This window comes from Indicator indicator, chromosome Z (assembly GCF_027791375.1).
Source record: "Indicator indicator isolate 239-I01 chromosome Z, UM_Iind_1.1, whole genome shotgun sequence".
NCBI classification, from domain to species: Eukaryota; Metazoa; Chordata; class Aves; order Piciformes; family Indicatoridae; genus Indicator; species Indicator indicator.
This window is the reverse complement of record NC_072053.1, coordinates 64,074,440-64,086,788: the sequence shown is the minus strand read 5'-3', so window position 1 is coordinate 64,086,788 and position 12,349 is coordinate 64,074,440. Positions and strand designations below refer to the sequence as shown.

The following is a 12,349-nucleotide window of genomic DNA, read 5'->3' as shown; positions in this document are numbered from 1 at the left end:
AGAGAACACAAAGCAACAGAAGCTCAGTTGTTTCTCCTTTTATTGATATAAACTGACCTAAAAAAGTACTAGGGTGTACACACGCTTAGGGGAGATATACGCTGCTCTGTGAAGGGGCCTGATACGGCAGAGCAGCAGCAGCATAGAAGGGAACATCCTTCCAGCAGATGTACCTGTGTGTGCCTGATAACTCCTCGGTCTGCAGCCCTCCAGCTTCAACATAGCTCTGTTCAGCTTGTCCATTTCTCTCTTGTGATGCTGGTGTGCCCTTGACTAGCTTTTATGATTTCTGAGGTCTGCATCCACATGGGTACAAATGCTCTGCCAAAAAACATACCTAAATATTTTAAGTATCCAGGCTTTACTGGATAAAGTGTCGGGTATTGAAAGCAGCATGCAGCATTTAGGATCAGACTTACTTTGTTTCGTTGGTAAAGTCCCTTTGACTGAAGAGATTATTATCTACCTTTAATTGCTAGACTTTTTTGCTTCTAAGGTAATTTTGTTTCTGACTTGATAACTGCATTACTGTTCTATTTTATGGATCTTTGGCACTGGGCAGTTGAATTAATTGAACTAATTTGGTTTTATGAAGAAAAGCCGTGTGGGAACAGACTGATGTGAATTTCAGTGTTGGCTTTTAAAAAGATTGCAAAATTAGCTAATGAATATATGTTTTTCTGCTTTTGTGAGTGTGGAGATGTCTGGAGGGCATGTGCTAATGGTTTGTGTGCTCACATTATGGCTGTGCTGGTTAGTCTGTCATACTTTACTCTTTCCCATCTTAAGCTGTTAGTAACACAAGATAGCTGTGCGCTGTTGCACAATTTTGTGCTGTATGCTAATTAGTTTGCTGCAATAATATTTTGTTTATACTAAATCTCTGGCAATATTGATAATGCCAATCATTTACACAGTGAAAAGCTTTTAACATCAGTTAAAACTTCAGCTTTTGTTTAGATATTTATTCTGCAAAATGAGAATTCTTGTCTTATTTGCTATATTTGCCAGTAGACTTCTCACTAAAAAGCCTTGAAGTAGCCTTGTATCATTAGAAAAGTGACTAAATATTGGTGTCATAGCATACTTATCTTGTGGAGCTGCCTTATGTTCTTTTTTCTTCCTTCTCATAATGTGATATCAGGTAATCCCTGAGGTGGGTATGTGTACTGCAGTAACTTGCCTAATGATAAAGTTGCCTAAGGGTGGCTTATGCTGCAGTTTATATCTGTGAAAGAATTCTTCTCATTTGTAACTGGCAGTTGATGCACCTTTAACTTTAATTGTAAATAGTTGTAGGTCTGTGTCGGTGTGAGCTGAAATTCCCCCCCCACCGACAATAACCAGGCTAGCTCAGTCTGGAAGCAAATGAAAAGCTGTATTTACAAGCAAAGTCTAAAATCTACAATGAAATGCAATGAATATGTACAAATATACAAAATTCACGAGATTCACAAATATATACAATCAACAGAAAAAGCACAACCAATCTCCCTTTGCTTCCCCCCAAGGGGACCCTCCCAAAGGGGCCTCCCTCTCCCAGGAGCTTCCCCCCCAGACCCCCCTGGACAGAGAAGCAGAGTTAGTTAAGCAGAAAGTTGTTAACTTAGCTGCCAAGGTCAGTGTGTTATCTTCAGCCAGAAGAGAAGAAGAAACAGCAACCAGACAGCCCAGCAACTGCCCCCACTGCCGAACGCAGAATGTGCAGAATGCCTACTTTGTTTTGGGTAATAGTTCTTAAACATTTCTATCTATCCAATGGAAGTGTTTAGAACAATCGTTATTTTGCTTTCTTACACCCAGTAGTGACTTATTCACATTCTTTCACTTTCTCTGTTCTGAACTTTGCAAGGAAAAATTAAAAAGACAGTTTCAAACCATCACAGTCCACCCCTTCTAAACAATTCCATTGGCTGCTACTATCATTTATCTAATCTAAAATAATATCTACAACAATAGGTGAATAAAGACCATAGTCCATTCCGGCTATCTCGGATGTAGATGATTCAAAAGAGTCAAATCACAGGAAAAACAGCAAACAGCTTGTTTCCTCGCAGATGGAGCGAAGGAAGGAACAGGGACTCTCAGGTGACTCAGGGCTTTCAGGGTTCGTGCACCGTAGATCTCATGGACTCTCCTCTTGGGCACGATGCTGTATCTGCGCAACACTCTGAATTTAACCTCTCTCAGCCAAAGTTAGATTTCTTTGTGGAATACACTGAATTTCACCATTTTCTTGCATCACCCAATAGGTGTGACCAGGACCTTCAGCAGAAACCACCCCTCGGACAGGTTTGGCCTCTCCTGAAGGAGAAAATACCCAAAGAGTTTTGCCTAACAGATTCTTTTCTCTGATAACAGGAACTCTATCACCTTCCTCCTTTCGTAACAAATCTGATTGGGCAGGTCCAGCTCGATTCACTGAACCTCTACTATTCACCAACCAGGTTGCTTGTGCTAAATGTTTCTCCCAGTTTTTCAAAGATCCACCCCCCATGGCTTTGAGAGTGGTTTTCAGCAAACCATTGTAGCGTTCGATCTTCCCTGCAGCTGGTGCATAGTAGGGAATGTGGAATATCCACTCGATGCCGTGCTCTTTGGCCCAGTTTTTTACAAGATTGTTCTTGAAATGAGTTCCGTTGTCTGACTCAATCCTCTCTGGAGTTCCGTGTCTCCACAGGATTTGTCTCTCCAGGCCAAGAATGGTGTTACATGCAGTTGCATGAGGAACTGGATAAGTTTCCAGCCATCCAGTGCTTGCCTCTACCATAGTCAGCACATACTGCTTACCAGATGGAGAACGAGGTAGAGTGATGTAGTCAATCTGCCAGGCTTCACCATACTTGTACTTGGACCATCGGTCACCGTACCACAAGGGCTTGATCCGCTTTGCCTGCTTAATAGCAGCACAAATGTCACAGTCATGGATGACTTGTGTGATAGCATCCATGGAAATGTCAATGGATCTGTCACGAGCCCATCGGTAGGTTGCATCTCTGCCTTGATGTCCTGACGAGTCATGGGCCCACCGAGCTAAGAACAGCTCACCTCGGTGTTTCCAGTCAAGATCAGGATCAGAGTTTGTGTCCACCTGGGAAACTCTTGCAGCTAGATCTGCCTGATGGTTGTGGTGTTGTTCCTCTGTAGCTTTGCTCTTAGGAACGTGAGCATCGATGTGTCTCACTTTCACTGGGATTCTCTCAATGCGAGCAGCAATGTCTTGCCACAGATCTGCAGCCCAGATAGGCTTTCCTTTCCTCTGCCACCCATTCTTTTTCCAGTCTTTTAGCCAACCCCACAAGGCATTGGCTACCATCCACGAGTCGGTGTAGAGATAAAGCTTTGGCCATCTCTCACGTTCAGCTATCTTAAGAGCTAGCTGGACAGCTTTTACCTCTGCAAATTGACTGGATTCTCCTTCTCCATCTCTCGCTTCTGCAACTCTGCGCGTTGGACTCCACACTGCAGATTTCCATCTCCGCTTGTTCCCAACAAGACGACAGGAACCGTCTGTGAACAAAGCATATCTCTTGTCATCATCAGACAGATCACTGTAAGGAGGAGCTTCCTCAGCACGAGTTACTCTCTCCTCTGGAGGTTTTGCACAGCTTGTGCCTTCTGGCCAGTTTGTGATCACCTCCACCAAACCAGGCCTTTTGAGATTTCCCATTCGAGCTCTCTGTGTTATCAGAGCCATCCACTTAGACCAGGTAGGATCTGTTGCATGATGTGGTGAAGAACCTTTGCCTTTGAACATCCAATTCAGAACTGGCAATCTAGGAGCTAGAAGAAGTTGTGACTCAGTTCCAATCACTTCAGAAGCAGCTTTCACTCCTTCATAAGCAGCTAAAATCTCTTTCTCTGTTGGAGTGTAGTTTGCCTCTGAGCCTCTGTAGCCACGACCCCAGAAACCAAGAGGATGTCCTCGTGTCTCCCCTGGAGCTCTTTGCTATAAGCACCAGGTTGGACCATTGTCACTCATGGCCGTGTACAGAATGTTCTTAATGTCTGGACCAGTTTGGACAGGTCCCAGACCCATTGCTTGGACTACCTCTCGCTTGATCTGGTCAAAGGCTGCTTGTTGCTCAGGACCCCACTGGAAACTGTTTCTCTTTCGAGTCACATCATATAGAGGTTTCACAATCTGACTGTATCCAGGAATGTGCAGTCTCCAAAATCCCACTATGCCTAAGAAACGCAGAGTTTCTTTCTTGTTGATGGGATTTGCCATGGTGGAGACTCTGTTTATCACATCCATTGGGATGTGACGGCGACCATCTTGCCACCGCACTCCCAGAAACTGGATTTCTCTGGCAGGTCCTTTCACCTTGTCTCGCTTGATAGTGAAACCAGCTTGCAAGAGAATGTCAATGATTTTGTTACCTTTCTCGAAGACTTCTTCAGCAGTCTCACCCCAGACGATGATGTCATCGATGAACTGAATGTGTTCTGGAGCTCCACCTTTCTCCAAAGCATCATGGATCACTGCATGGCAGATGGTTGAACTGTGAGTCCACCCCTGGGGCAAACGATTGAATGTGTACTGAATGCCTCTCCAGGTGAAAGCAAACTGAGGCCTGCATTCCTCTGCTATGGGAATAGAGAAGAAAGCATTAGCAATGTCTATGGTAGCATACCATTTGGCCTGCTTGGATTCCAGCTCATATTGGAGTTCCATCATGTCTGGTACAGCTGCACTCATGGGTGGAGTTACTTCATTCAAGGCACGGAAATCAACTGTCAGACGCCACTCTCCATTCTGCTTTCTCACAGGCCAGACTGGACTGTTGAAAGGTGAATGAGTTTTGCTGATGACCTTCTGACTCTCCAACTGATGAATCAAGTTTTGAATGGGCACCAAAGAGTCACAGTTGGTTCTGTATTGTCTGTGATGCACAGTTTGAGAAGCAACCGGCAGCTTTACATCCTCCATCTCATGTTGTCCCACAACTGCAGATTCATCTGAAAGCTCAGGTCTAATGGACAACTTCAATTTCCCTCCATCAATTTCTACAGTTGCTATTCCAAAAGCCCATTTGTAACCCTTAGGGTCTTTAAAACGCCCTTCTCTCAGAAAGTCAATTCCCAAAATACAAGGTGCATTAGGACCTGTTAGAATAGTATGTTTCTTCCACTGCTTCCCAGTTAAGCTTATATGAACCTCTATCTTAAACAACTCTTGAGATCCACCAGTGACTCCCTGAATAGTTATAGATTCTCCCCCTTGATAATTTGATGGTATTATGGTGCACTGAGCTCCTGTGTCAACCAAGGCCCTGTACTTCTGAAATTTTGAAGTGCCAGGCCACTGGATGTACACATCCCAATAGATTCTGTTATCTCCATTATCCCTTACCTCCCCCTGGCGGAAGGCAGGGCACCCCTAATGGTGGGGATTACATCCACATGTACAGCTGGCACAACGTCCAGCATCAGAATTAGGATCACTGTTGGAGCTATCAGAGTTGTTCTGGGAAACTGAGGAAGCGACAGCTACCCTCCTGGTATTGCTACCTCGGGATCTGCCCCTCTGCAGCTCCTGTAACCTCTTGAAAAGATCAGAAGTTGGTTGACCATCCCATCTGTTCATGTTCTCACCAAACTGATCACGCAGAGTTATCCAGATACTGCCACGTGATTGCCTCTGCTGTCTGTTTTGGTTTGACCTATTCTGGAATGGCCTCCTTGGAGCACGTCTGTTCCTAACAGCTGAAACTTGTATCCATCTGGAGGAAGAGGAATCAGAATCATCCCCCTTCATCAAGTTGGATATGGAGGTTTTAAGTTCCTCCTTCAGCTTTTTCCTGCAATTCTCCATCTTTCCAGACAGAGTTTCAATGGCTGAAACCAAAGAAGTACGTGCAAGACTATCCTCCAACTGCCTCATTTGGTCAGTGAAATGGCCAACAGTGGGAGGCACTCCACCATAATTTCTTGCCACAATCCTGCTTGCCAGAATAGTGGCATAATTAGGAGGAGCAAGCTTAATGAGCTTTTTGGCAAGGCCTGTTCCAACAGGAATTTCATCAGGATTCAGAGTCTTATGATCTCCATACATTACTTCTCTCACAGCAAACTCTCTCAGACGCTTGATTCCCTCACCTATTGTGGCCCAAGGCTTAGGGTTCCATGGTAAATCATCTCTGCTGGGGTACCTCAGTGAGACTGCCAGTAGGAGGCGTGCCCACAGAGAAACTTTACCAATGCACTTGCCTAGATGCCTGTCTATGCCAGTATCCTTTGAGAGCATCCCCAACTGAGAGGCTGACTTGTCACCTACCACCAATGCTGGGGCTCCCATATCAAAACACCTGGCTAGCCAAGACAGGACTGGCTCATTATCTCCTCTGATGTAATCCTTCCTCACATGTCTAATTTCCTGTCTGGGTGCATTAGCTGACTGTATGTCATCCTCATCATCCTGAGGTTGCTGTCCCCATAATCCTGTTGTAATCCTCCGTTGAATTTCCTTGAGTTCAGAGGCTCTGCCAGCAGTTGCTGATCTACCAGGGTCTACATCCTGACCTACATCTCCATCATCCATGTGAGGTCTCAAGAGGTCTACCAGAGTTTTAAGGCTAACCCTCTCTTCCTCATCAGAAGGATCTTTCTTAACAGAGGGACCCTGAGTAGAGGGCCCCTCATCTCCATCTGCACCATCTCCTGCAGCATCTGCATCTCCTTTACGCTTTCTGGTTACAGTGGCCACCAAATTTACTGGCTTGGTTTTCACATTCACAGCAGAGTTGGAAGAGCAAGTAGCCTTATGTCTTTCTTGACACAGTGCTATCAGTAGCCATATGATTATTCCAAGAAGCAACAAAATTAAGATTAAGGCTAGCACAAGATATCTAGGGTACCACTGGTTCCAAGGACCCTCTGTAGTTGTAAGAGGAGTAACAAACTCATATGTGTCTGCTAGCACATCCATAGTTGAGTTACCATAGCTTCTTAGCCCAATAAGACCACAACAGAATTCACCAACATTCAGTAACTTGTTCTTAACCCAAAGAAACGACTTATATGCCACATATCTCACAATCTTGTCTATCATGCAGGAAACAGCCCATCTGTAAACAATCACACCGATAATAGATGAAATAAAATTACTCAAAATCCAAAACAGCTTCATTTTGCTTCCTAATCTGAGCAGAAATAAATCACAAGCAATCGAGCCCCATGTTGGGCGCCAAAAATAAAAAGTGTGTCGGTGTGAGCTGAAATTTCCCCCCCACCGACAATAACCAGGCTAGCTCAGTCTGGAAGCAAATGAAAAGCTGTATTTACAAGCAAAGTCTAAAATCTACAATGAAATGCAATGAATATGTACAAATATACAAAATTCACGAGATTCACAAATATATACAATCAACAGAAAAAGCACAACCAATCTCCCTTTGCTTCCCCCCAAGGGGACCCTCCCAAAGGGGCCTCCCTCTCCCAGGAGCTTCCCCCCCAGACCCCCCTGGACAGAGAAGCAGAGTTAGTTAAGCAGAAAGTTGTTAACTTAGCTGCCAAGGTCAGTGTGTTATCTTCAGCCAGAAGAGAAGAAGAAACAGCAACCAGACAGCCCAGCAACTGCCCGCACTGCCGAACGCAGAATGTGCAGAGTGCCCACTTTGTTTTGGGTAATAGTTCTTAAACATTTCTATCTATCCAATGGAAGTGTTTAGAACAATCGTTATTTTGCTTTCTTACACCCAATAGTGACTTATTTATATTCTTTCACTTTCTCTGTTCTGAACTTTGCAAGGAAAAATTAAAAAGACAGTTTCAAACCATCACAAGGTCTGAAGCCATAATTTGTGGGGGTTTTTTATTGTTGCTTTTTGTTTTTTGTTTTGTTTTATTAAAGCTTTATGATAATTTTCTTTTGATTTTGGAGAGAGAAGCTTGTCTTGCATACTAGAAACAAAATAGTGGCTCTTTTCAGAGGCAGTAACAATTGGGAGCATCATGTTTCCTTAATTCTTGGCCCTTACATATACAGAGATTGAAAATCTAAGGAGATGCAAGAGAAGAAATAGTTAGCTTTGGGATTCCTTCTTGAATCCAAGGGGGTAGGTTATAATACTGTGTTTGCACAATTGTTGCTAGTGTCATGGGGCTGTTGAGTCCAGTGCCTCAAGGGAGTCTACAAGAAAGCTGGAGAGGGACTTTTTACAAGGGCTTCTAGTGATAGTATGAGGGGGAATGGCTTTAAGATGGAAGAGAGGCAATTTAGACTGGATTCTAGAAAGAAATTCCTTATGGTGAGGATGGTGAGATGCTGGAATCAGTTGCCCAGGGAAGTTGTGGAGGCTCCAAGCTTGGAAGTGCTCCAAGTAAGGATGGGGCCTTCAGCAACCTGCTATAGTGGAAGGTGTCCCTGCCCATGGCAGGGGGTTTGGAACTAGATGTAGTCCACTTTTAAGGTCCCTTCCAACCCAAACCATTCTATGATTCTACTTCCCTGTTTAATTAGAGCCTTTAAAAGGCGCACTTAAATTTCCATACGGATCACAGACCAGAAACCTTCCATGCAGCCTTCTGATTTGTTCGCATGTTCATCTGCTCCTACTGCCTGCCAGTAGCATCACTATGTAAATAAAATTGCTGCTGCTAACATGAGGGGAAAGACTATAATACTGATTTTTCAGTTACAGGATTATATCTTAAAACATGCAGGAAAGTTTACCAGTGTGAAGAATAAGCATTGTTTTCACCATTTTGCCATTTAAAGCAATCTCAGTTTCCAGGCTGACGTTCCACTAAAAACAGAGTACCGTGTGTTCAAGTCTCACTGCTGGAATAGCTCTGAAATCTTCAGAATAGAGTTCAGGGAGTAGTACTTCAAAGCCAAGATCACATGTTTTAAGAGAATTGTGATGATTTTGCAGCTTAGCAGCTCCATGTTAATTAAGACACTAAGGGCCCTGGTTGCTGACCACACCCATCTCACAGGGAAGTCTGCTGCCCCCCTGGGGCCCATCTTAGAGATGTTACAAGGAAACTCCTTAGTCTGTTATGGCCCTCTGACTATTACCTACTATTACTTATGCAAGTGGAAGTGATGAGGTTGCAGAGAGAAATCAAAAGGGTCTTTGAAGTGCTGGGACAATTGGTTAAATGGTCAAAAGCACAGGTGACGTTTTCCTCAGTTTCATCAGTGGCAGGGAGGAATACTGAAAGGAACAGGAAAGCACACCTGATTAACATGTGGCTCAGAGGCTGGTGGCACCAGTGGAATTCTGGTCTCTTTGATCATATGGAGGTTTATACAGCAGTGGGCCTGCTGGTGACAGAATCCAGCTATCTCGAAAGGGAGAAAGGATTCTCATGTCAGATTCTGCACTTGGAAGCTGTGCTGGTTTGAGGCCAGACAGAACGTCTCTTGCCCCGAGAGGGACAAAAGAATGACACAAACGGATTGGAGAGTGATGGGAAGTTTAAATGGAAAAGCAATTGGTGAAGCTACAAAACACTACAAAGCATAGTGGCCAAGAACACCCTAAAGCATACAGCGTCCCTTACACAATGCCCAGAGGCTTCCACTCCTTCCCTCCTCCCACCTGAGGGTATACCCAAACCCTCAGGGCTCTTTCTTCCCCCCTCCCACTGCTAGGCAAGTCTCAGGCTGGCCAGGTCTGAGACTGCCCCCCCATCCTTTCTCCTCCTGGCATTAGGCCTAGTCAGGCCTAAGGGGCCTGAGATACTCCCCCACTGTTACCCAAAAAGAGAGAGCATCTCCCATGGGGGCAGAGAGGGAAGAAAGAGGAAGAGAATGACTCTGCAGATGGATTTGTAGGGTGCAGGATTTATGGGTAGAAATACGCCGTTTCCTGTCTTCACCCCTATTGGGTGGGCACCCAGAACACCAGAGGTGTAATGTATGTGGCAGTAGCAGGGGGCACCCACCACATTCCACCCCTTATTTCATACCTATAATTCCTGCACCCAAAACATATAATCAAATCAGAAACAGTCCTTAGATGACATGTCTGGCAAAGTCCAAGTCTCCATCTGGGCGTCGTTCCGCAGAGTCTCTCCCTCAGGCTCAGGTCACAGTTCCAGTTCATTCCAGCTCTTCTCCCTCATTCTGTGGAACCTCCCAGCGACGCAGAGCTCATTCTTCTGCACGGTGAACTCTTCATAGGTTCGATGGGGCATCCTGGCCACCTGGAAACAATCTCATAACTTCTCAATCAAACATATATCGCCATCCGCTCAAGCAGCATGTTTCCACCCCTCGGGGTAATCGAGTCAGAACAATCAGGCTCCTTGACTCGACTCCTTCCACCCCTTGCAGGCAACAGCACGCTGAGACTTTCCAAAGCTGCACGGACCTTTCCCAAGCCCAGTGCTGACCGCTTCCAGCCGCAGCCCGAGGCTAATACAGATGCACACCATGCACAGGCACACCGCTCCGCCTGGGCGTACGCATGCCGAGGCATGGAGGCACCCGGCTACACAGCCCTCCCCCGGAGAGGGAGTGGCTGCACTGCAACCCACCGAGAAGAGAGGCGGAGCCAGGTGCTAGGCGCCATTTTCGGAGCGCGTCCGAAAATCAGGGGACAGATAACAGCGACCATTGCCCGATATACGGAACAACAGAGCCGCCGTCACCTCTGCAGCCGCGGTACAGATCAAAACCGCCGCCACCCCTCGGGCCACAAGAGCGGCTTTGCCAGCCAAAGCTATGCTCGCTCCCTGGGCCTCGGAAGCAGCTTTTGAACTGAAGCCACAGCTTGCCTTCTTGAGTTGCGGGAGCCACTGCTCACCCTCCGCTGCGGCTAGCCCCCACCGCCGCGGGACAAGCCGACCCTGGTCTGCTTCCGACCGTCCCTCCCCCTTCCTCGGCTCCGCGACGCTCTGCTTACCGCTGGCACCGCGGGGAACAGAAGGGAAAGAGACAGGCACCGAATTCTTAAGCTTTCCCCAGTGCCTGTAGGTGTAGAGTTGCCACTGCTGCCTTAGAACAGCAAACGGGATTCTACGCCACGGCTATGTACCAGGGTGTCCCCTCGGAACCCATAAAACACCCACACGGTTGCCCCAGCACAAAGCCTTGAGCCCAGCCACACAAAAACCGGCAATGCCCAGATACCATTTTAACTTTTCTACCTCTATGCTTCTCCAATCCAGTTTGCAGAGTTCAGCACAGGAACCATCCTCTGCTACCAATAAGCTGTGCTGGTTTGAGACCAGACAGAACGTCTCGTGCCCCGAAAGGGACAAAAGAATGACACACAGATTGGAGAGTGATGGAGAGTTTAAATGGAAAAGCAATTGGTGAGGCTGCAAAAACACTACAAAGCATAGTGGCCAAGACCATCCTAAAGCATACAGAGTCCCTTACACAATTCCCAGAGGCTTCCAATCATTCCCTCCTCCCACCTGAGGGTATACCCAAACCCCCAGGGCTCTTCCCCCTCCCGCTCCTAGGCAAGTCTCAGGCTGGCCAGGTCTGAGACTGCCCCCCCTCCATTCTCCTCCTGGCATTAGGCCTAGTCAGGCCTAAGAGGCCTGAGATACTTCCCCAGCATTACCCAATAAGAGAGAGCATCTCCCACGGGAGCAGAGAGGGAAGAAAGAGAAAGATAATGGCTTTGCAGATAGACTTATAGGGTGCAGGATTTATGGGTAGAAATACGCTGTTTCCTGTGTCCACCCCTATTGGGTGGGCACCCAGAACACCAGAGGTGTAATTTATGTGACAGTAGCAGGGGGCACCCAGCCTAAACTGCCACAGAAGCCTGTGCAGTACTATGGGCTTGGGGCAGAGTAGCTTGAAAGCTACCTGATGGTAAAGGTGCTGATCAACAACGTGAGCCAGCAGTGCACCGAGATGACTAAGCAGGCAAATAGCATCCTCGCCTGTATCAGGAATAGTGTGGCTGGCAGGACCAAGAAAGTGGTTGTGCCCCTTGTGGTACTCAGCACTGGTGAGGCCCTATCTTGAGTACTGTGTTCAGTTTTGGGACCCTCACTGCAGGAAAGATGCTGAGGTTCAGTTTCCTTAGTATTAACTCTCATGTGTTCCATTTCAGCTACGCAAAAGGAGACTTGGATATATCATACATCACTTCCAGAATTGCTGGTATGATAGCTATGTCGAATTTAAGAATAATTTCAGATTGTTCTAAATACATGGGAAGCCAATGAGTATTTCACCTCCTGTTCATTCTGTCTTCAGTGATGTCCTTTCCAGCCGAAGGTGTAGAATCTGCCATCAAAAATAACATAGAAGATGTGCGGTTGTGTCTGGACTCCAAACATCCTGGCCACTACGCTGTGTACAATCTTTCTCCAAGAACATACAGGCCTTCAAGATTCCATAACAGGGTTTGTATAGTTTTTGTGGTTTTTT

The 12,349-nt window shown here is 46.2% G+C and overlaps 1 protein-coding gene across 1 annotated transcript in view; it reads left to right on the top strand.

The window, feature by feature from the left end:
• GAK (cyclin G associated kinase) overlaps window positions 1–12,349 on the top strand; it is a 75,056-nt gene that overhangs the window by 26,225 nt on the left and 36,482 nt on the right. Inside the window, exons 12-13 of the mRNA XM_054397987.1 lie at window positions 12,030–12,079; window positions 12,176–12,324. Of these exons, the coding sequence (XP_054253962.1) occupies window positions 12,030–12,079; window positions 12,176–12,324 (199 nt within the window). The remainder of the gene's footprint in view (window positions 1–12,029; window positions 12,080–12,175; window positions 12,325–12,349) is intronic.